The sequence below is a fragment of the Trypanosoma cruzi genome, genomic scaffold (genome assembly GCF_000209065.1).
Source record: "Trypanosoma cruzi strain CL Brener 1047053516723 genomic scaffold, whole genome shotgun sequence".
NCBI lineage: Eukaryota > Euglenozoa > Kinetoplastea > Trypanosomatida > Trypanosomatidae > Trypanosoma > Trypanosoma cruzi.
This window is the reverse complement of record NW_001849576.1, coordinates 526,905-550,372: the sequence shown is the minus strand read 5'-3', so window position 1 is coordinate 550,372 and position 23,468 is coordinate 526,905. Positions and strand designations below refer to the sequence as shown.

The 23,468-nt window shown below is 53.3% G+C and overlaps 3 protein-coding genes and 3 pseudogenes across 3 annotated transcripts, besides 4 other annotated features; all 6 read left to right on the top strand.

Annotated features, from left to right (window-relative positions):
- Positions 1 to 23,468: part of a sequence feature (areas not merged during assembly with more than two copies in the genome that could not be assigned to a particular haplotype) that runs on past both edges of the window.
- On the top strand, positions 248 to 1,162 carry Tc00.1047053508221.780 (uncharacterized protein; the record flags this gene model as incomplete). Its single annotated transcript, XM_816911.1, has 1 exon — positions 248 to 1,162. The coding sequence occupies one exon, from the start codon at positions 248 to 250 to the stop codon at positions 1,160 to 1,162; it is 915 nt and encodes a 304-aa protein (XP_822004.1).
- Positions 1,870 to 4,753, top strand: Tc00.1047053508221.769 (annotated as a pseudogene).
- Tc00.1047053508221.750 (trans-sialidase, putative) lies at positions 6,000 to 8,618 on the top strand (the record flags this gene model as incomplete). Its single annotated transcript, XM_816928.1, has 1 exon — positions 6,000 to 8,618. One exon carries the CDS (start codon positions 6,000 to 6,002, stop codon positions 8,616 to 8,618), a length of 2,619 nt encoding a protein of 872 aa, XP_822021.1.
- Positions 9,552 to 9,576: a sequence feature (AT_rich).
- Tc00.1047053508221.730 (90 kDa surface protein, putative) lies at positions 11,702 to 12,706 on the top strand (the record flags this gene model as incomplete). The annotated part of the gene is made up of 1 exon (XM_816927.1): positions 11,702 to 12,706. One exon carries the CDS (start codon positions 11,702 to 11,704, stop codon positions 12,704 to 12,706), a length of 1,005 nt encoding a protein of 334 aa, XP_822020.1.
- Positions 12,984 to 13,155: a sequence feature (A-rich).
- Positions 13,859 to 13,882: a sequence feature (AT_rich).
- Tc00.1047053508221.714 lies at positions 16,545 to 19,431 on the top strand (annotated as a pseudogene).
- Positions 20,776 to 22,692, top strand: Tc00.1047053508221.697 (annotated as a pseudogene).

Below are 23,468 nucleotides of genomic sequence, written 5' to 3'. Positions count from 1 at the left end.
TGCTGCTGCTGCTCGAGGAGGCGTAGAAGTGCGATTTGAGGTGAGCGGCGGAAGGGCCACACATCTCGCAGTGATGGTCGTCGTTGGCCCAGCGGGCGCCTCTGAGGGTTTTGTTGGATGCAACGTCCTTATGCCCGTCTCCGGATGGCGACATCCCTGATGCAGCCAACGAACGGGGCTGGGAGCGACGGTGAGACGCAAGCACGTGTGGATGTTCGGAGCGGCCGGCGCACCGCACGCTGAGAGCATGGCGCGGTGGGGGCCGGACCCAGAAAAGGGACACCGCGTGGGACGTCAATCTTCACTGCAGCGACCGCCACTGAATTCGGATTTGCTCGCAACTTCTGCGGTCCCTCCTCCTCCCCTCACTTCTGTGCCGAGGACTGTGCCGCGGGATCCAGCAGCGCGATGTTTGGCCGCAGGGGCATGGCTCGAACAAATGATTTGTGGGAGGGGGATGTGCACTGCGACGAGAAGGAAGAAAATGTTGCGAGACGACCACCACTGCAAGACCGGAGTGAAGTTGTGTTTTGTCCACTTGCGCGAGGGCAGCCTGCCACCTGGTCGGTTAGGAGGATTATTTTTTTTCGTCTTTGCGCTCTCTTTTTATTCCGCTGCGTTTTCATGCGGACCTGCGAAGGGAGATTTGCAAGAAATTCCTGCGAGGCGTCCGTGCCGTCGTCGGAAAGGCGGATTCCCCCTTGAAAACCGCTACCTTTTAAATTTGTTTTGGGCGGGGAGTTCCTGTCGATTCAACGCGAATTTGTTTTGCGGATTTGATGCGTGTGTTTCCGAGCGGTTCGGTCTGTGCTCCCGGCCCACTCGGATGTGGTGTGCGCGTCGACGTGAAGGTGCCTGCCAGCCGTTTTATTGCCTCCCCCGCTGTGGCTGCTGCCGCTGCCTTCTTCCCTTCCTGAGGTCCTGCGGCTTCTTGACAAGATGTTTTGGAGAAGGCGTTGCCGCTCTTATCGTCCATGGTATTTTGATTCTGGTGTCGCGGTCAGGAGACATTGAACGAGAGGGTTTGCTGCCCTCCTGTTTTATTTGTCCTCTCTGCCTGACGGCCAGTTCTACACTGAAGTGCTCCTCGGCACCTCAGTTGTCACTGGCAATCGCATGCGCCAACTCTTCTCTGCTCCCTTTCAGTGTCGCATTTTATTGATTGACGGACGCCATTCTGTCCGGAGCGCCACTTTGATTGGATTGTGTGGGACTGCTTGCCAACGCCATCGGAGAAAGCAGGTCAACTTTTCACGTATTTAATTGCCATCTTGCGCGCAGGTGTTTTTTTCACATGTTCTGTTGGTGTGCACTCAAACAGCGAGGAGTCCGGAGCTATGCGTGCGTGGGATTCTTCCTGCCATGTGAACTGCGGGCAGCACCGAGGGACTGCCACTTTAATCCGCAGAGTTGTTGTGTCTCTTCGCGGGGTTTTCAGGAGAATTCCATGCAGCCTGCTGCTGGTGCTGTGTGCTTTTAAATGCCACTCCATGCGAATAATGTGCTTCAGCGAGTGAGGGTGTTGATTGGGTTTGTGTGCACTCGGATTCTGTTTGCCACTTTGTGCGGGCACGCAACGCTTGAGTGGTGGGAAAATGGAGCGGGGCGATGCATGGCCGCGTCCAGCCCATTGTTCAGTGCACGATAGTGTGGTGCACATTGTGGTGCTGACTCTGCGATGTGACTGCGGTCCCCTGCGCGGCAATGGCGGTGGGTGGAGGAGAGTGTTGGCCCGCGGCGTGGCGGTGGGATCGTGTCTCCTTTTCTCTTTGTTCCTTCCCTTTTGTGAAGGTGTGCACTTATTTTTGGTGTCGGTGATGGGGCAAACAGACAGACAACGTGAATAAAACAAAATAAAAAAGTGCGATAGTGTGGCGGTGTTGGGGTTGGTTGGAAATTGCATTGCTACGAGGGCGGTGTGTCTTGGCTGTTTTGCCCACAGGCGTTGCAGTGCGGCTGCATGGCGCAGCGACCACCGAGCCGTGCGAGTGCCACGCCCAACGCCATTGGGACTGCGGGACTAAACAGCCGCGAGTGTCCTTGGTGCCAGCGGCACCTGCTGGCCGCAGTTGGGCGGTGCGAGTGGGATGCCTCACCGCACGGGTGTTGTGATGGCACCTCGCCGTGGCTCTTGTGATGGTTTCGACGCTGCAGCTCGACATGTGGTGGGAATAAAGTGTGGCCGCAGTGGACCATGAGCAGCACCAACATGAGGCTGAGTGATTTCCCTTGGAATTATGTTGGCGGCAGGGCGGCCGTTGATGAAAGACTACAATGTGACGATGGAGGTGTTTTTTCAGGAGCCGGATGATTACGCACAAGACCAGCGGCTTCTTGAAGAAATTCTTAACCTAAATGCGCACCAAGCGCTGGAGGCCATTACTAAGCCTCTTCACGAAGGTGTTCTCTCTCTCGGGTAACGTAGGGACGACGAAAGAAAAGGATACGATCACTCCTCTTGCAAGAGGAAAACCAAACGGAGTACTCACGCAGGTACCGACAGAAGCGAGGCGGGAGGCAGAGGAAAGGCTAAGACAAACGCAAGAAATGAAGTTTACCATTTCCACTAATATCGAAGATGTACTGTTTAAAGGAAGAGTTCGCGTCAATGAAATGAGGCTGAACGACTTTCTTACGAGGGAACTGGACGGCAGGGGCTTTGTGGACACCAATCGGGATGTCTTGCTGGAGGAGTTTTTCAAGGACCCCACGAAGTATAGCCGTGATAAAGGAGCGTTGAACGAAATGCAGGCATCGGATCGTTATTTGAGTATGAAGCGAGCTGTGAAGGGTGAAGTGATCTTCGATGAGGATATACGCAGGCTTTGCGATAAGGGTGTCAACAATCTACCGGGGTGGTCATTGGCTGCTGCGGAGGTAAAGGCAACTGTTCATAAATTCACCAAACATTTCTTGGATGCAGCTGCCGAGGAGGCGAGGAACCCAACGACGACGAGCGCACCGGAGAAACTGGAGGGATGCTACGAGTCTCTGCACAATGCGAGGTGGAGCCATGCGGTGGAAATTCCGGACGGCGTGGAGCGAAAGAAAACGGGGACGGGAATGGGGGTGCATGAGGGGAAGCCAGAACAGTCATGGTCGTACAAGAAAGCTGACGATGATATCGAAGAGAATGACGCTGTGCAGCAATTCGGTGCAGCACCTCCCGTGTTGATGGTGCTTGCCTCGGAGAAGGGATGGCCGTACTCGTGGAATACGATACAGGATCTTCCTAAGGACGTTTTTGTGAACTGTGAGGTGGACCGAGTGTGGCAGATCGTCAAGGGCGATGTAACCGCGTGGTTCAGTCCTCACGGTGGGACCGACTTTACGCCCGAGCGACGTGTGTTGATTGGGACGCCCGGGATCGGGAAATCGGTGGCTGCCGGCTCGTACCTCCTCTACCAGCTGCCGCACTGCGATGCCAAGAAACTCCAAGTGGTAGTCCACTGTTTTAGTGGAGGAGATGCGTACATGTTTGACAAGACCACCAGAGCGGTGACAAGATGCAGCGATGAGGACATGTGCATCTCGGAGTTGAGAGGTTTGAGGGGGCATGGGAGGAATGTGTATATTATCTACGATGTGGCAAAGGAGGGAACGCCGCCACCGAGACATTTTGCGCCTACTTCTGGATGGGGCATGATTGCGGTGTCATCCCCAAAGGTAACCAACTATGATGAGTGGGCGAAGCAACTACAGGCCGCGCGAATCATCGTGAATTGCCCCGACGAGGTGGATGTGAAGGCGATGTGCGCCTGGAGAACGTGTGATGAGACTAAAGAGAAACAAGCGGAATGCTGGAAAGAGGTCAAAAACACATGTATCTTTTGGGATCGATTCCACTTCACGTCTTTGATGAGGAGGCGTTTACGGAACGCTGTGGAGCGGTGAGGTTTGCATTGCAATCGATCAACGAGGTAACTGTGAAGGAGTACTTTTCACGGGGAGGTGAGTCGCCATGGTATTCTGAGGATCCGTCCCACAGGCTTGTGAAAGTTGTTCGGGAAATATACGCAGGCGGTGTGACCCTCTTCAATGCACCGATATCTGCTTGCCTCGAGGAACGGACATTGGAACGCCTCCCAAGTGTAGCAAAATAAAATAGCTTTTTGAGGCTGATGTTGGCGTCGAGGGATAATATTTTGCCAATGTTTTTTGGATGGTTTGCTTTGAAGTCGTTCACGGAGAGTGCCTTTGCCAAGGCAATGGCGACGAAACTCACGGAGTTTGAGCCGCCAACAGGACGTCAAGCAAAGCCCTGCGTCTTGAAGTTGGCCCTGAATTGCATCCCAAGGGAGATGAGGGTTTGCTGCCGAGTGAATATGAAAAAACGATCCGTAAAATGAAGCACGGGGTGCTGTGCAAACCGTGGGCCACAAAATTTCCGCTGGTGGCCGCCCTTTTTTTTCTCGGAGTCCAATCCAATAACGCTGGTTGGGCTGCGGATGGCCACGGCGGGTGGGCGCCACACCACCGCCAGCACTGTGCGGCGGTTCACTGAGTGCCTGGCGGCATATTTTAATGGTTGGGAGGAATCATCCCGAGACTTGTCGTGGGAGATTATTTATGTGCAGCAGACAGCACGCCGATGAATGACTGGCAGAGATGTGATGTCGTCAATTCAAATAATGTGAGCGACGATGAAAGCCGCGGAATAGCGACGTTTTGGAAGGAAGAGGAGCGCCAGTACCAAGTGTCAATATCGTGCAGAGACTTTAGAAGAGACGAAGCCCTCCGAAGTGTGCAATAATAATAACAATAATAATAGGAAAATAGATTAGTAAATTGAAAGTGAACGGGTCATTTTGATTTGTGGTAAAAAATATTGTGGGATTTATTTATTTTTGGATGCTTGTGTCTGAGCATGCGGTGCGGGTGCACCATCTCCATGCGGCAGCACCGCACACAAATGCCAAAATTTCCAACGCTATCGAACTTAACAGTGACAGAAGAAAATTAGGGAGGGAAAGGGGTTGTTTGGCATCTGGTGGAAAAAATTGGGTGATTTTTATATGTTATTTTGATTGTGTGCGCATACGAGGCGTCATTGGAGAATTGCCAGGTATGAGAGAATCGTTGTGGCTGGCGGTGTCACGGCGTTACCGCATTGTCCATTTCCTTCTATTGTGTTCGAAGGCCCATCACTAACAGAAGCATCTTGGCGGGATGGACGACGAATAAGTTCTATTGTGGAAACATTGCACTCCGTGTGACCGCATGGAGTGAGGCACCGCGTCATGGCTGGATGAGGATTCGCTTCCGCGTTTGGCTCTTTGGGTGATTGCTGGCGGTGTGTGCGTTGTGTGCCGGCAGCTGGCTGTGGCCGTATCCCGTTGCTGTGGGACTGAACTGGAGGCGGTGGCGGTGTGTGCGTGTGTTGTGTGGAGGGCCGAATCTTCTCACCCGCGGACTGGCAGCACTGCGATGGTGTTTGTGTGTGATGGCTGGTGTGGAGTTGCCGGCCAGGGTGAAACCCTTTGCGCTGCTTTTCCCGTCTGTCTTTTGTTCCTTCCGTGTGTTTTGCTGCTTGTTGCTTTTTTCCCTCTCACCCTCTCCCGTGTTCCTGCGTGGAGTGGCTGCATGCTCACGGGCCATTTTGATTGTGAGTGGCTCTTGACTGCATCCATCTCCCTCTCTCCCTCCGTCTTTCTTTCTCTCATTCCCTGTTGGGTGTGGCGTGTTGCACCGCGTGAGGGCTGGCCCGCACACACCGACGGCCCGCCGTGACTTGCCGTGTTGCTGCTTTTTTCTTTGGGCGATGGTCCTCCGTGCCGTCCCTTCCGGATTGTCTCGTGCCCCGCTCTCTGCGTGGGTGCTCTGCTCTGCTCCTCACTGACCCTTCTGGTGTATTGCCGCTTTTGCTGCTTTACTCTTCACTTCTTGAGCACAGACACGCTAGGAAAAAAAGAAAGCAAGCAAGCGCTAATCGATACTGTGTAATTCGAAGGCACTGAAAGGACCAACAGCACACACACCGCCCACACACACATATTTATATGCTCTCACGTGTTGCTGCAGTGAAGGCACCCCGCACTCACAACCATCGCCGCGTGACCGGATCCAGCGGAAGGAGGAGGGAAGGAAGAGAGAGTGAGCCGCAGAGGCCCAGCATGTCCCGGCGTGTGTTTACTTCCGCGGTGGTGATCCTCGTCGTGATGATGTGCTGCAGTACTGGTGGAGCTGCGGCTTCTGATGGGCAGTCATCTGATCCAAATTTTGAATGGAAGGACATCACTGATGGTGAAACTTTGGACTCGTTGAGCGTTCCCGGCCTTATAGTAGTGGGGAGTGGCGTATTTGCCGTTGCCGGGGCGCAGTGCAAGAATGGTGAAAACACTGTTTTTACTGGCATTGCATCCCAACTTCTCACCAACACAGCGGATAACAAACCGGAGGAAGTGCTGAAGGATGCCAAGGATAAACCACAATTTCTGGAGGAAGGCGGTTCCCCAAGCACGAAAGTAGATGTGAGCCGACCAACAACAGTTGTGAATGGAAGTGATATTTACATGCTTGTTGGAAAATACAGCCATGAAGCTGCCGCTAACTGTCAGGCTGGAACTGAGAACATCAAATCAGGAATATTGCTGGCAAAGGGTGAGGTCGGTGGTGAAGGCGACAAAAAAATTGATTGGAAAACTACTGACGGTGTACCGTGCACTCTGGGCGACCAACACAAATCCTTGACAGGGCTGATTGGCGGCGGTGGATCGGGTATCAAGCTGAAGGACGGCACGTTTTTGTTCCCGGTGGAAGGCACGAAGGAGAACGAGGACAAAGATGTGAAAGCCGTTTCGCTGATTATGTACTCCTCGGGTACTAAGAGCTGGACGTTGTCGAAGGGGATGTCTGCCGATGGCTGCAGTGATCCCTCCGTCGTGGAGTGGGAAAAGGACAAACTCATGATGATGACTGCGTGCGATGATGGCCGCCGCAGGGTGTACGAGTCCGATGACAAGGGGGATTCGTGGACGGAGGCCCTCGGGACACTCTCGCGCGTGTGGGGCAACAAACAAAAGTTAAATGAGAAGGGCGTTAGAAGCGGGTTCATCACAGCGAATATTGGCGATGGTGTTGATAATAAGAAGAGGAATGTGATGCTTGTCACTCTGCCGGTGTATCCCAAGAATACTGAGGAAGAACAAGTTAATGAAAAGGGCGTACTCCATCTTTGGCTGACGGACAATACGCACATTGTTGATATTGGGCCGGTATCCGAGGAAGATGACGTTGCCGCCAGCTCCCTTCTGTACAAAAGTGGAGATAATAATGAGGAGTTGATTGCACTGTACGAGAAGAAGAAGGACGACGCGGAAAAACCATCACCCGGTATCGTCTCTGTGCGTCTGACTGAGCAGCTGAAGCGGGTGAAGGATGTGCTGGCGACCTGGAAGGAAGTGGACGAACGTGTCTCCAAGCTGTGCCTCACTTCAAGTGCTGCCAAGGATGAATCAACTGGCACTGCCTGCAGTACTGATAAAATCAAGGATGGGCTTGTTGGCTTCTTGTCCGGCAACTTCTCTAATAACACATGGAAGGACGAGTACCTCGGGGTGAACGCCACAGTAAAGAAGGGAGCGAAAGAAGTGGCCAGCACGGATAACGGCGTGACGTTCAAAGGACGTGGTGCGTGGGCGGAGTGGCCCGTTGGCAGGCAAGGGGAGAATCAGCTGTACCACTTTGCGAACCACAACTTCACTCTTGTGGCGACGGTGTCCATCCACGATGTGCCGAAGGAGGGTTCTATTCCATTGATGGGTGCGACGATGAATGACAGTGACAATACAGTACTCCTGGGACTGTCGTACAACGACAACGAAAAGAAATGGCGGGTGTTGTGCGGTGGCAGAGAGAACAAGGAGCACAGCAGCCATTTGGAGACAAAGAAATCAGAACACGTGGTAATTTTGCTACGGAACGGCAACCAGGGCTCTGCGTACGTTGATGGCCAGCCTGTGGGTGGGGATGAACAGTGTAAATTGAACAACACGGATTCGAAAGGAATCTCCCACTTCTTCATTGGAGGGGATGAAGGCAACGCAGAGGGCCAAGAAGGCGTGTCTGTGACGGTGACGAATGTCCTGCTGTACAACCGCCCGTGGAAATCCGAAGAGATTGCAGGGCTTGCCAAAAATAAAGTTACTATTTCGAAGTCGGAAGGCCCGAAGACATCGATGGATACTCAATCATCAGCGACAAGTGGATCACCTGTGCAGGGAACCGTGTCCTTGTCCAATTCTGCCAGGCAACTGCCGTCGGAACAGGAACCGTTGAAAGAGAATATTGGTGGTGCTGGCGGTGTATCCGGTGCAGCTTCCGTTACTACTCCTTCAGCAGATGCAAACACTCCTGCCTCTAATGGCGAGGGGAAAGTTGAACCTGCAGTGAAAAAGGAGATGAGCGTGAACTCTGCTGAGGATGAGGAGACAAGAGGAGGAACGGATGGGCAGAAGGAAGAGGTACAGCCACAGGTAAGGGAAGTAAATGCAACGGCACTCAACAGCAGCCTCGGAAAATTGTCGCAGGGGAATAACAGCGATGCCGGCACCATGCGTGGGAGCGGACTGCTGCCATCGCTGCTTCTGTTGGGACTGTGGGGGTTTGCGGCTCTGTGAGGAGTGACTGGCTGCCGCGTGGAATACCTGCGACCTCCAGCACAGAATTACTTCTCCGGGAACTAATATATCTCATAAATCTTTTTTTTTGCGTATTTTAAATTTATTTTAATGTGTGCTTCTTTCTTGTTTTAAAATTCTTTTTTTATTTTTATGTGTTTGTTGCTTTTTTTCACATCCCTTCTCTTTTTTGCTTTTGGGGGCAATCACTGTGGCAGTGATTTTTTCTTTTCTACTCTTCCCTCTTTTAATTGTTTGTTGCTGCACTCTTCCTGTGAGGGGTGCCGTGTGTTTCCCGCCCAACTGCTCCACTTGCACACCACCGACACGCTCATGACGACGGCCCTGTGCGCCTCGCCTGCTGCACGCATGAGGAGGGGCCGCGACGAACGGCGCGCTGAGGGAGCCGTGAAGTGTGGGCGTGCGACGAGGGCCTGTGGGGCGGAGCACACATTTCTTTCCCTCTTGTTTTGTTTTCTTGCGGCCAGGGCGGGCAGACGCCCGCAGCGCCACACACACAGCCACACCCTGCCGCCGTGTTTTTAAGATTTTTTTTTTTCGTGTGCGTTTCACGCGCTGGCAGTCCCGTCAGCATTTCTTTTCCCCTGATGATTTTTTTCTTTTGCTGCGCTCACTCTCCCGATGGAGTGACGCGACTGCCGTCATGTCTGCGTGCTTCTCTCAGTCCCCACACACACGAGTGACTGTGCTCTGCGGGCTGCACTCACGCGCCGATGGGAGGGATGAGGGGAGCAGCAACACGCAGATGACCCCATGAAATATAAACGATGTGCGGACACACAGAGGGTCGGACGGTTGAAAGACATTTAAATATCTTTTAATTTTCTTTTGCGGGCAAAATATGCAGACAGTTTGGTGTGGCCACACGGCAGCCGGCTGCTTTTTTAAATTTGTGTGGAACAGTAATGGACGTTTTTTTTTTATTTATAATTATTTTGTGTGATGGGGTTTATGTTAGACGAAGGGGAAAGCTTTTTGTTTTGGGTAAATATTGTGTGAATTGCCGCTGCTTGGGCTGCACTGCAGTCGTGAGTTTGAGCGGTCTTCTTCTTGTTGCTTCCGCCGTGCACCTCTGCTGTACGTTTTTGTGCGTTCCTCCACATACTCTGCTCCCTCTTTACTTCTTTGCTTCGTGTTTCTGCAGGCACACAGAACCACACACGCACAAGATGCACATTGCAGTGGATTTGAATGCTTCTTTTGTAGCGCATGCTGTCAGTTGCGTGTGGCGGCGGCTGCTGTTCGCTCCGTGTGCGTTACGGCTGCTGGGAGAGCTGGAGATGCATCTGGTGATGCGGATGCGGTGGTTGTGCCGGTGGATGTGTCGTGTGCTTCGAGTGACGGCAGCCTGAGCTATCGCGTGCGTGTGTGGGCGTGGACGAAGTGCTCTGCTGCCAGTGCTGAGGCTCAGCATGAGAATTATACTTTCAGTGGCTTTGGTGTGCGCATGCATGGCAGGAATGGTGAGCTGGGTGCTGTGTGCCATGTGGCCAATGCGGTGCACACATGTAGCAACTGTGCTGCCAGCTGTGCAAGGAAGGAGGAAGGGGCCACCGTTGCCTTCACGATGAATGTGACGACACATAAATACGCCGGCCCTTATGAATTGTGGTGGCGTCAATTTTCCCCGATGGAACCATCCATCCGCCTGCACGGAGCAGCGATGCTGACCGGACGGGCATCTGTCAGTTGCCGCCACCCCGTGAAGGGAAGGATGACACAAAATCTGGTGGGACAACTGCGCCGCAAGTTAATGCTGAGCCGTCACGTCAACACGAGGATTGGCGACGGTCTGCGGCGGCTGACGGACCCAACACCGTCGATCCGAGTCCCGCATCCAACACGGCGACCAACACGTCCGAGACGAGGCCTGAGTTTGCCAGCAATCCGAGCGGAGTGATGGTCCCGAATGCATCCAACAAGAGGCCTTCCTTTGCCAACGGTCCGAGAATAGTAGTGGTGGCGTTGGATGCATCCGGGATCATGTCTGTCACTTATGGCGGCAGGGAACACGTTGCTGCGGATAACACGGACGAGGTGAGTGAGCACAACTCCACTGGACACAAATCTCTCGTTTTCAGAAAATGGCGTTGCGGGCAGTGGATTTGTTGCTGCGGGTGATGCGTACGGATTGACTCAACGCAATGCCTCTGGACACGAGTACAATCCCCAATTACGAGAATTCACCGCGCAGTATTCCGGGAGCGGTGTGAGTCCACTCGACTGCTTTGCCCTGCGCAACGACGCGAAATTGAGACTGCGAGAGTTAACTGTTGACGGCACTGTGCGTGTGTGCGTGTATTTGGGCGTTGCTGCTTCTTATGGGGTTGTGTGGAGCTGTGGCGGTCTTCTGAGCCGAAGAGTGTGGAATTGCGACTCCTCGCAGAGAACATGTGCCGCGTTGCATGCGTGTTTTCTTTTATTATTTACATTTTACCGTTGGTTTTGTTGTCTTCCTGGAATAATGAGTATCGTTGCTGTTCCTTTATTTAATGGTCGGTTGCTGCACACTGTCATGAGTGACGCGTTTCTCCTCCTTGTTTTTTGTTGCCCACACGCGGTGCCGGCCTCATTGCTGTGCGTCCCACGGACTGCACGAAAGGAGGATTGGAGGAACAGGCCGGATGCCGCAATGAAATGTGAGGGATGTTGTGTGGCCTGGTGGAACAGCAAGATCTTTTTTTAAATTTCATTTCTCTTTTTTTTTTTCTTGAAGGCATTATTTATACACAGCCACACACGGTTGTCTTGTGTTGCTTGGCATATGAAATAGAATTTTGCGCGATTGATTTTTTATATTCCTCCCCTGGAGTTCTGTTGGACTCCTATCATTTTTTTTTTCCTTTTTTGTTTTTTCCGCCTTTTGATGTTTTGTTTTGCGTGGCGGTGTGTGAGTTCTGCAGTTGTAATGATTCCATCTGTCTTTTTTGGTGTGCGCTTCTTCTGACTGCTGCCATTTATTACCATGCGGTGGCTGTGCGTGGTGTAGCTGCTGTCTCTCTCTACTTCCTTTCTCATGCTCCTGCAGATCGAATCCACGTTTTTTAACAGCGATATTTTTGATGATGATGCACCGTGTGTTTTGTGTCCTGTTGGTGCTGGCACTGCTGTGCTGCTGCTCGTGCGTGTTTGCCGTGGAGGAAGTGGAGGAGCAAGAGCCGCAGGAGGTGCTGCAGGTGAATGCAGAGTGTGCGGGTGACGGTAATGTTGGTGGCAAACTTGCGCGCTGGCAGCTCCCTGGGAGGTCATTGTGGTACAACTGCACGGTTGAAGATAATGGTGTGGGGAAGGATATTTGCGGCATGGGCGTCGGAAACTGTACGTCCGAGGATGTTGAGAGACGTATAAAAGATGGTGCGGAGCATGGTGTCTTCACGATCAACGTCACATCGCCCACTCCAAGCGCGGTGAAGAGTTGGTGGGAGAGTAACGTAGAGAAGGCGGTCACCGTCGCAATTGTTCCGGCTAAACCTCCTGCAGCACTTACTCCGGGCCCTCAAGAGCACAAGGCTCCCGGTGGCACCTCCACAACAAATTCTGAATCTTCTGACGTTGAGGATTCCGCGGATGTTTCTTCTCCTCCTCAAACTGCAACTCCAGGCGGCGCTGTTGCTAACTCTGCTGCTGGCGCTGCGGCCTCGCAGGCGTCGGATTCCGCCTCCGCTGGTGATCCTCAAGGCCCTTCACATTCTGCCTCTGCTGCCTCTCCTGTACCCGAATCCCCACCAGATCCGGAGCCCACAGAAGGCGGCGACCACTCCTCCCATGAACCTCCAGTGGAGCTGCAGGAAGAGACTGCTGCTGCGCCACCGACTCAGTTGTCCCAGACCGGCGAGGACGGGGGTGCAGCGGAAGGCACCGAAGAGGACACCGCCGCCAACGCCACCGACACTGCTTCCGGCGAAGGCAATGCTACGGCGGCAGGCATGTCGGCTCCCCTTTCCTCTGCGCCCAAAACGAACGCGCTGGAGAACAGTGTGGGAACTGACGCCTGCTTCCATGGCACCCATCTGCATGCCCTGCCACTGCTTTTTCTGGCTGCACTCACTTACGGGACACTGGGCTGAAGAAGTGAATGCGGACTATAATTGCTAGCACTCAACCACGGGGATTTGTGCGCTTCTTTTGTTTTATTGCGTAATAATAGAAAATAATGATGATTGTGTTTTGTTCCATTTGCTTCTGCTGCGCTGCTGTGTGCTCCATGTTCTTGCCTCCCGTGTCCGTCACTTGGCGCGCGTCCCAGACACATTCGTATGCACGACACGCCCACAACTGTTTGCGTGGACGCACTTTTGTGTGAGTGTGCATGCACGCTGGAGCCATTTGTTGCAGCTCCTTGTGTTTTGTTCTTTGTGTTTTTACTTATTTTTACTTTCTTTTTTTTTCTCTGCTGTTGTTTTGTTGCTACTTGTTTTTTATGTGTTTATTTTCCTTGTTTTTTGCTTCCTTCGGGGTGCTGTGAGTTTTTTCATTTTTTAATGGTTTATTTTCTTTAACTTTTTCTTTGTTTTCTAATCTCTCATCCCCCATCCCTTCTCTTTTGCGTTTGGGGGCAATCACTGTGGCAGTGATTTTTCTTTTCTGCTCTTCCCTCTTTTAATTGTTTGTTGCTGCACTCTTCCTGTGAGGGGTGCCGTGTGTTTCCCGCCCAACTGCTCCACTCGCACACCCACCGACACGCTCACGACGACGGCCCTGTGCGCCTCGCCTGCTGCACGCATGAGGAGGGGCCGCGACGAACGGCGCGCTGAGGGAGCCGTGACGTGTGGGCGTGCGACGAGGGCCTGTGGGGCGGAGCACACATTTCTTTCCCTCTTGTTTTGTTTTCTTGCGGCCAGGGCGGGCAGACACCCGCAGCGCCACACACACACAGCCACACCCTGCCGCCGTGTTTTTCTTTTTTTTGCTGCGCTCACTCTCCCGATGGAGTGACGCGACTCCCGCCGTGTCTGCGTGCTTCTCTCAGTCCCCACACACACGAGTGACTGTGCTCTGCGGGCCGCACTCGCACGCCGATGGGAGGGCTGAGGGGAGCAGCAACACGCAGATGACCCCATGAAATATAAACGATGTGCGGACACACAGAGGGTCGGACGGTTGAAAGACATTTAAATATCTTTTTAATTTTATTTGCGGGCAAAATATATGCAGACAGTTTGGTGTGGCCACACGGCAGCCGGCTGTTTTTTTAAATTTGTGTGGAACAGTAATGGACGTTTTTTTTTATTTATAATTATTTTGTGTGATGGGGTTTGTATAAGTTGAAGGGGAAAGTTTTTTTGTTTTGGATAAATCTTGTGTGAATTGCCGCTGCTTGGGCTGCAGTGCAGTATCATGAGTTTGAGCAGTCTTTTTCTCTTTATTTCTGCCATGCACCTCCGCTGTACATTTTATTGCATCCCTCCACACACTCTGCTTCCTTTTCTACTTCTTTGCTTTGTGTGTCTGCAGGAACACACACACAAGATGCACATTGCAGTGGATTTGGATGCTTCTCTTGTAGTGCATGCTGGCAGTTGCGTGTGGCGACTGTTGTCTTTTTCCGTGGGCATGAATGGAAGGAGGAGAGAGGGAGCGCGCACCGCGAGTCACTCTTCCTGTTGGTGTGATGCGCGCGGTGGGCTGCGACTGCTGTGGAGGGCCGCATCCTTTTGGTGTGCGCTTCTCCGCCGTTGTGCCGTGCGTTTGCGCATGTTATTTGTTATGCGCGTGCGTGCTGGGCATGTTTTCCGGAGCGTTGGGCGGCCACCATCTGTCGATGGCGGCTTGTGTGAACGGACACGTGCGGATGAGGGTCAGGGCGTATGGAATGAAGGAATGGCTTGAGGAAAGGGGAATTTGGTTTGGGGGGTATTTGGACCGGATTCATTTGGCTGCGGTGGCCACATGCACGACGGATGTGTTTCCGCATAATGGGGGAGGATGCGACAGGATTTTCCGAAGTGGCCCGTCAATGCAATTCGGGTTTCATAGCACTGGGGCACAGTGGTCTTCCTGCAATGGCTGGTGACGGCCCCTAGTGGACCGGTGTATTTATGCTGCTGCTGCTCGAGGAGGCGTAGAAGTGCGATTTGGGGTGAGCGGCGGAAGGGCCACACATCTCGCAGTGATGGTCGTCGTTGGCCCAGCGGGCGCCTCTGAAGGTTTTGTTGGATGCAACGCCCTTATGCCCGTCTCCGGATGGCGGCATCCCTGATGCAGCCAACGAACGGGGCTGGGAGCGACGGTGAGACGCAAGCACGTGTGGATGTTCGGAGCGGCCGGCGCACCGCACGCTGAGAGCATGGCGCGGTGGGGGCCGGACCCAGAAAAGGGACACCGCGTGGGACGTCAATCTTCACTGCAGCGACCGCCACTGAATTCGGATTTGCTCGCAACTTCTGCGGTCCCTCCTCCTCCCCTCACTTCTGTGCCGAGGACTGTGCCGCGGGATCGAGCAGCGCGATGTTTGGCCGCAGGAACATGGCTCGAACAAATGATTTGTGGGAGGGGGATGCGCACTGCGGGTAGAAGGAAGAAAATATTGCGAGACGACCACCACCACAGGACCGGAGTGAAGTTGTGTTTTGTCCACTTGCGCGAGGGCAGCCTGCCACCTGGTCGGTTAGGAGGATTATTTTTTTTTCGTCTTTGCGCTCTCTTTTTATTCCGCTGCGTTTTCTTGCGGACCTGCGAAGGGAGATTTGCAAGAAATTCCTGCGAGGCGTCCGTGCCGTCGTCGGAAAAGCGGAATCCCCCTTGAAAAACGCTACTTTATAAATTTGTTTTGGGCGGGGAGTTCCTGTCGATTCACTGCGACTTTGTTTTGCGGATTTGATGCGTGTGTTTCCGAGCGGTTCGGTCTGTGCTCCCGGCCCACTCGGATGTGGTGTGCGCGTCGACGTGAAGGTGCCTGCCAGCCGTTTTATTGCCTCCCCCGCTGTGGCTGCCGCCGCTGCCTTCTTCCCTTCCTGAGGTCCTGCGGCTTCTTGACAAGATGTTTTGGAGAAGGCGTTGCCGCTCTTATCGTCCATGGTATTTTGATTCTGGTGTCGCGGTCAGGAGACATTGAACGAGAGGGTTTGCTGCCCTCCTGTTTTGCTTGTCCTCTCTGCCTGACGGCCAGTTCTACACTGAAGTGCTCCTCGGCACCTCAGTTGTCACTGGCAATCGCATGCGCCAACTCTTCTCTGCTCCCTTTCAGTGTCGCATTTTATTGATTGACGGACGCCATTCTGTCCGGCGTGCCACTTTGATTGGATTGTGTGGGACTGCTCGCCAACGCCATCGGAGAAAGCAGGTCAACTTTTCACGTATTTAATTGCCATCTTGCGCGCACGTGTTTTTCACATGTTCTGTTGTGCACTCAAACAGCGAGGAGTCCGGAGCTATGCGTGCGTGGAATTCTTCCTGCCATGTGAACTGCGGGCAGCACCGAGGGACTGCCACTTTGACTCCGCAGAGTTATTGTTTCTTTTCACAGGGCTGGCAGGGAAATTCCATGCAGCCTGCTACTGCTGGTGTGTCCCGAAATGTTGTCACTCCATGCGAATAATGTGCTTCAGCGAGTGAGGGTGTTGATTGGGTTGTGTGCACTCGGATTCTGTTTGCTGCTTTGTGCGGACACGCAACACTTGAGTGGTGGGAAAATGTAGCGGGGCGATGCATGGCCGCGTCCAGCCCATTGTTCAGTGCACGATAGTGTGGTGCACATTGTGGTGCTGACTCTGCGATGTGACTGCGGTCCCCTGCGCGGCAATGGCGGTGGGTGGAGGAGAGTGTTGGCCCGCGGCGTGGCGGTGGGATCGTGTCTCCTTTTCTCTTTGTTCCTTCCCTTTTGTGAAGGTGTGCACTTATTTTTGGTGTCGGTGATGGGGCAAACAGACAGACAACGTGAATAAAACAAAATAAAAAAGTGCGATAGTGTGGCGGTGTTGGGGTTGGTTGGAAATTGCATTGCTACGAGGGCGGTGTGTCTTGGCTGTTTTGCCCACAGGCGTTGCAGTGCGGCTGCATGGCGCAGCGACCACCGAGCCGTGCGAGTGCCACGCCCAACGCCATTGGGACTGCGGGACTAAACAGCCGCGAGTGTCCTTGGTGCCAGCGGCACCTGCTGGCCGCAGTTGGGCGGTGCGAGTGGGATGCCTCACCGCACGGGTGTTGTGATGGCACCTCGCCGTGGCTCTTGTGATGGTTTCGACGCTGCAGCTCGACATGTGGTGGGAATAAAGTGTGGCCGCAGTGGACCATGAGCAGCACCAACATGAGGCTGAGTGATTTCCCTTGGAATTATGTTGGCGGCAGGGCGGCCGTTGATGAAAGACTACAATGTGACGATGGAGATGTTTGTTCAGGAGCCGGATGATTACGCACAAGACCAGCGGCTTCTTGAAGAAATTCTTAACCTAAATGCGCACCAAGCGCTGGAGGCCATTACTAAGCCTCTTCACGAAGGTGTTCTCTCTCTCGGGTAACGTAGGGACTATGAAAGAAAAGGATACGATCACTCCTCTTGCAAGGGGAAAACCAAACGGGGTACTCACGCAGGTACCGACAGAAGCGAGGCGGGAGGCAGCGGAAAGGCTAAGACAAACGCAAGAAATGAAATTTACCATTTCCACTAATATCGAAGACGTACTGTTCAAAGGAAGAGTTCGCGTCAATGAAATGAGGCTGAACGACTTTCTTACGAGGGAACTGGACGGCAGGGGCTTTGTGGACACCAATCGGGATGTCTTGCTGGAGGAGTTTTTCAAGGACCCCACGAAGTATAGCCGTGATAAAGGAGCGTTGAACGAAATGCAGGCATCGGATCGTTATTTGAGTATGAAGCGAGCTGTGAAGGGTGAAGTGATCTTCGATGAGGATATACGCAGGCTTTGCGATAAGGGTGTCAACAATCTACCGGGGTGGTCATTGGCTGCTGCGGAGGTAAAGGCAACTGTTCATAAATTCACCAAACATTTCTTGGATGCAGCTGCCGAGGAGGCGAGGAACCCAACGACGACGAGCGCACCGGAGAAACTGGAGGGATGCTACGAGTCTGTGCACAATGCGAGGTGGAGCCATGCGGTGGAAATTCCGGACGGCGTGGAGCGAAAGAAAACGGGGACGGGAATGGGGTGCGTGAGGGGAGGCCAGAACAGTCATGGTCGTACAGGAAAGCTGACGGCGCTATCGAAGAGAATGACGCTGTGCAGCAATTCGGTGCGGCACCTCCCGTGTTGATGGTGCTCGCCTCGGAGAAGGGATGGCCGTACTCGTGGCATACGATACAGGATCTTCCTAAGGACGTTTTGTAAACTGTGAGTTGGGTCGAGCGTGGCAGATCGTCAAGGGCGATGTAACCGCGTGGTTCAGCCCTCACGGTGGGAACGACTTTACGCCTAGACGACGCGTGTTGATTGGGACGCCCGGGATCGGGAAGTCGGTGGCTGCCGGCTCGTACCTCCTCTACCAGCTGCCGCACAGCGATGTCGAGAAACTCCAAGTGGTAGTCCACTGTTTTAGTGGAGGAGATGCGTACGTGTTTGACAAGACCACCAGAGCGGTGACAAGATACAGCGATGAGGACATGTGCATCTCTGAGTTGAGAAGTTTGAGGGGGCATGGGAGGAATGTGTATATTATCTACGATGTGGCAAAGGAGGGAACGCCGCCACTGAGACATTTTGCGCCTACTTCTGGATGGGGCATGATTGCGGTGTCATTCCCAAAGGTAACCAACTATGATGAGTGGGCGAAGCAGCTACAGGCCGCGCGAATCATCGTGAATTGCCCGACGAGACGGATGTGAAGGCGATGTGCGCCTGGATGACGCGTGATGAGACTCCAGAGAAACAAGCGGAGTGCTGGAAAGAGGTCAAAAAACACATGTATCTTTTGGGACCGATTCCACGTCGCGTCTTTGATGAGGAGGCGTTTACGGAACGCTGTGGAGCGGTGAGGTTTGCATTGCAGTCGATCAACGAGGTAACTGCGAAAGAGTACTTTTCACGGGGAGGTGAGTCGCCATGGTATTCTGAGGATCCGTCCCACAAGCCTGTGGAAGTTGTTCGGGAAATATACGCAAGCGGTGTGATCCTTTTCAATGTACCGATATCTGCTTGCCTCGAGGAACGGACATTGGAACGCCTCCCAAGTGTAGCAGAATAAAATAGCTTTTTGAGGCTGATGTTGGCGTCGAAGGATAATATTTTGCCAATATTTTTTTGGATGGTTTGCTTTGAAATCGTTCACGGAGAGTGCCTTTGCCAAGGCAATGGTGACGAAACCCACGGAGTTTGAGCCGCCAACAGGACGTCAAGCAAAGCCCTGCATCTTGAAGTTGGCCCTGAATTGCATCCCAAGGGAGATGAGGGTTTGCTGCCGAGTGAATATGAAAAAACGATCCGTAAAATGAAGCACGGGGTGCTGTGCAAACCGTGGGCCACAAAATTTCCGCTGGTGGCCGCCCTTTTTTTTCTCGGAGTCCAATCCAATAACGCTGGTTGGGCTGCGGATGGCCACGGCGGGTGGGCGCCACACCACCGCCAGCACTGTGCGGCGGTTCACTGAGTGCCTGGCGGCATATTTTAATGGTTGGGAGGAGTTATCCCGACAACTGTCGTGGGAGATTATTTATGTGCAGCAGACAGACAGCACGCCGATGAATGACTGGCAGAGATGTGATGTCGTCAATTCCAATAATGTGAGCGACGATGAAAGCCGCGGAATAGCGACGTTTTGGAAGGAAGAGGTGCGCCAGCACCAAGTGTCAATATCGTGCAGAGACTTTAGAAGAGACGAAGCCCTCCGAAGTGTGCAATAATAATAACAATAATAATAGGAAAATAGATTAGTAAATTGAAAGTGAACGGGTCATTTTGATTTGTGGTAAAAAATATTGTGGGATTTATTTATTTTTGGATGTTTGTGCCTGAGCATGCGGTGCGGGTGCACCATCTCCATGCGGCAGCACCGCACACAAATGCCAAAATTTCCAACGCTATCGAACTTAACAGTGACAGAAGAAAATTAGGGAGGGAAAGGGGTTGTTTGGCTTCTGGTGAAAAACATCGGGTGATTTTTATATGTTATTTTGATTGTGTGCGCATACGAGGCGTCATTGGAGAATTGCCCCGGTATGAGGGAATCGTTGTGACTGGCGGTGTCACGGCGTTACCGCATTGTCCATTTCCTTCTATTGTGTTCGAAGGCCCATCACTAACAGAAGCATCTTGGCGGGATGGACGACGAATAAGTTCTATTGTGGAAACAGTGCACTCCGTGTGACCGCATGGAGTGAGGCACCGCGTCATGGCTGGATGAGGATTCGCTTCCGCGTTTGGCTCTTTGGGTGATTGCTGGCGGTGTGTGCGTTGTGTGCCGGCAGCTGGCTGTGGCCGTATCCCGTTGCTGTGGGACTGAACTGGAGGCGGTGGCGGTGTGTGCGTTTGTTGTATGGAGGGCCGAATCTTCTCATCCGCGGACTGACGGCACTGCGATGGTGTTTGTGTGTGATGGCTGGTGTGGAGTTGCCGGCCAGGGCGAGGGCCTTTGGCGATGCTTTTCCCGCTTGTCGTTTGTTTCTTTTGTGTGTTTGTGCTGCTTCTTGCTTTTTTCCCTCTGTCACCCTCTCCCGTGTTCCTGCGTGGAGTGGCTGCATGCTCACGGGCCATTTTGATTGTGAGTGCCTCTTGACTGCATCCATCTCCCTCTCTCCCTCCGTCTTTCTTTCTGTCATTCCCTGTTGGGTGTGAGGCGTGTTGCGCCGCGTGAGGGCTGGCCCGCACACACCGACGGCCCGCCGTGACTTGCCGTGTTGCTGCTCTTTTCTATGGGCGGTGGTCCTCCGTGCTGTTCCTCCCGGATTGTCTCGTGCCCCGCTCTCTGCGTGGGTGCTCTGCTCTGCTCACTGAAGTGTCTGATGTATTGCCGCTGTTGCTACTGTACTCTCCACTTCCTGAACACAAAGAAAGCAAACAAGCGCCAATCGCTACTGTGAAATTCGAAGGCACTGAAAGGACCAACAGCACACACACCGCCCACACACACATATTTATATGCTCTCACGTGTTGCTGCAGTGAAGGCACCCCGCACACACAACCGTCGCCGCGTGACCGGATCCAGCGGAAGGAGGAGGGAAGAGAGAGTGAGCCCCGGAGGCCCAACATGTCCCGGCGTGTGTTTACTTGCGCGGTGCTGCTCCTCATCGTTGTGATGATGTGCTACGGCAGTGGAGGTGCGCGTGCCAAGGTGGGTGATCCAAAGCCTATGGTTATTTTTGTATGGTGGGAAACGAGGGTGTCTTTTGGCGCATTTGAGAGGCAACAGCTATGGAGAAAATGGTGTCAAATTCTTTATTGGCCGTTCTCTTGTTGAAATACTATGGCTTAATTGTGGGCATTGCCAAGGCTAATTAGGGACTCCCTTCTAGTGCCAGTGTTGGGATTTGGTCAAAGTACTTGAGTTTTACAGGGGAGGCGTGGACGAAAGGAATCGCAGCGGAGAGCGTGACGAACTGGAGGACGGACATTGCCGCGGAACGAAGAGAAGAGGCGGTTCACTTGTCTCAATTGAACGGTCGCAAGGCGTTGACGAAAGACGGCAAGATTTTTCTGCCTGTGGAACGCCTTCCTGCGAAAAATGCCGGTGCGATGTTGGAAACTCCACACAGGTGGGAGCTTGTGCCTGTTTTGGGTGACGCTGTTGGTCTCCAACGATGGGGGAAGGCGCATCACTTGGGGCGCTGGGAGCCTTTCCAAGGCTGTTGTTGACGGTCAGCTGCGGGTGAGGTCATGGAATGGGTACTGTGGTATTAGCGGCAGGGACGCGGTGGCGAATGGCACCGCGATTGTGTTTCCCCTCGTGACTGTGCAGGGGGACAACACAAAAGTCTGCACCGTCTTCCATTCGAAGGGCTGTGGCGGGAATTGGGGGTTCCCTGCAGAGGTTTTTGCTGACGGGATTGCGCTGATCCCTATCTCTTTGAGTGGGAAGGAAAACTTCTCGCGGCCGCCACGCATGGAGGCCATGACGGGAAAGTGCATGATTCCGGTGGAATGGGGAAGGAATGGATAGAATTTGGCGGAGCACATTTGAATGTCTTGAGTGAGGACTTGAGGAGTGCTACGACTGGTAGCCGACTCGACGTCGTGACGGCATCCATCGAGGGGAGGAGTGTAGTGCTGTTTGCTTTGCCCAGGCAGAATAATATTCGGAGAGCCACGAGCGTGTTGCTTCTTTCCATGACTTATATGACTCGATTTTACCCCATTGGACCGTTATGTGCTGATGGTGTTTCTAAAAACGCAGATACCCTGCAGTAAAAGGGTGGTGAACTGTTTGCCCTTAACGAGTGTAATGCAGGACAAGGGCGTGTTGTGCTCGCACACCTCACTGAGCAGCTGGAGGAAATAAGGACTGTGCTGAGGACTTGGGATGCAGTCGACAAGAACGTCACAACGCATTGCACTTCCACCAGAAAAAAGTGAACCGCATCCGACGGTGCCTGCAGCACTCCTACGCCCACGGATGGGGTGGTCGGATATTTGTCCAACGAGGGTGAGAGGGATTGCTGGGAGAAGAAATATGTCGCGGCGATTGCCACGGTGGTTGGGACGGCAACGGAGGTTGAGGGCGGTGCGACGTTTGAGGGGCCTGGAGCGTGGACAGAGTGGCCTTTGGGTAATCGGTGGCGGAATCAACGATTCCACATTGTGAAAAGGGAGTTCACTCTTGTGGTGACGGCGACGATTGGGGCGGCTCCTGCGGGCAGCGGCAGCGCCCTTATGGTCGCTGTGGGTGGCGCTGGGAGCGTGAGGATGGTGGGACTGTCAGTCACGGCGGACAATAAGCGGGAAGTGGCGTTTGACGGTGAGGCGGGAGAAGTGCAGCACGGGAAGTCTGGGCTGGAGAGAAATTACCGGGTGGCAGTCGTGCTCCAGAACGGCATGGGCACCGTGTGCGTGGATGGCAAAACTTTGGGGAGCTCAGCAACGACAGTTACACGTGGGCCGCAGTTGCTCGACGTCTCATGCTTCTACGTTGGAGGTGACGGTCGCAGTGGCTCATACTGCAGTTAGGTGACGCTGACGCATGTCTGTCTGTGCAACCGCCCACTGACCAGGCAGGAACTACAGATGCCCCTTTCGCGTGGCAAGCAGACTGAAGCGGATTGCAGGGAGGTAAAAGCGACACCGCGCCCCGGTAATTTTTTGGCCAAAGTCCCACAGGATCTGGGCGTTGACGCGGCTGCGAGGGAAGTGTTGCCAGTGCCCGCCAAGGGGAATTTGGCGCGGGAAACAGCACCACTGATGTCAATGGCTCTACTGTTTTATTGTTTTCAAAAGGAATTGGTGACGGCGCCGTCCATGGGTGTGTGCCTTGGGCATTTTCTGGCTTTACTTCAAGGAGTGCGTGGGGACGTGGCATGTTTATGAGCCGTAGAGTGCGGTTGTGCGATTTCTAATGGACAGTACGTGCCGCTTTTTCCCAAGTACTTTTTTTTCGTTTTTTTAAAATGATTCGTCGTTATTGTCTGCTGCTGCTGGTGCACGGATGGGATAGTCAGCACCCTTCTTTTCCTTTATTCAATGGTCGGTTGCTGCACACTGTCACGAGTGACGTGTTTCTCCTTCTTGTTTTTTTTTTTGTTGCCCACACGCTATGTCGGCCTCATTGCTGTGCGTCCCACGGACTGCACGAAAGGAGGAGCGGAGGAACATGCCGGATGCCGCAATGAAATGTGAGGAGTGTTTTGTGGGCTGGTGGAGCAGTAGGATTTTTTTTAATTTTATTTCTCTTTTTGGTGCGGGCATTATTTATACACAGACACACACGGTTGTCTTGTGCTGCTTGGCATA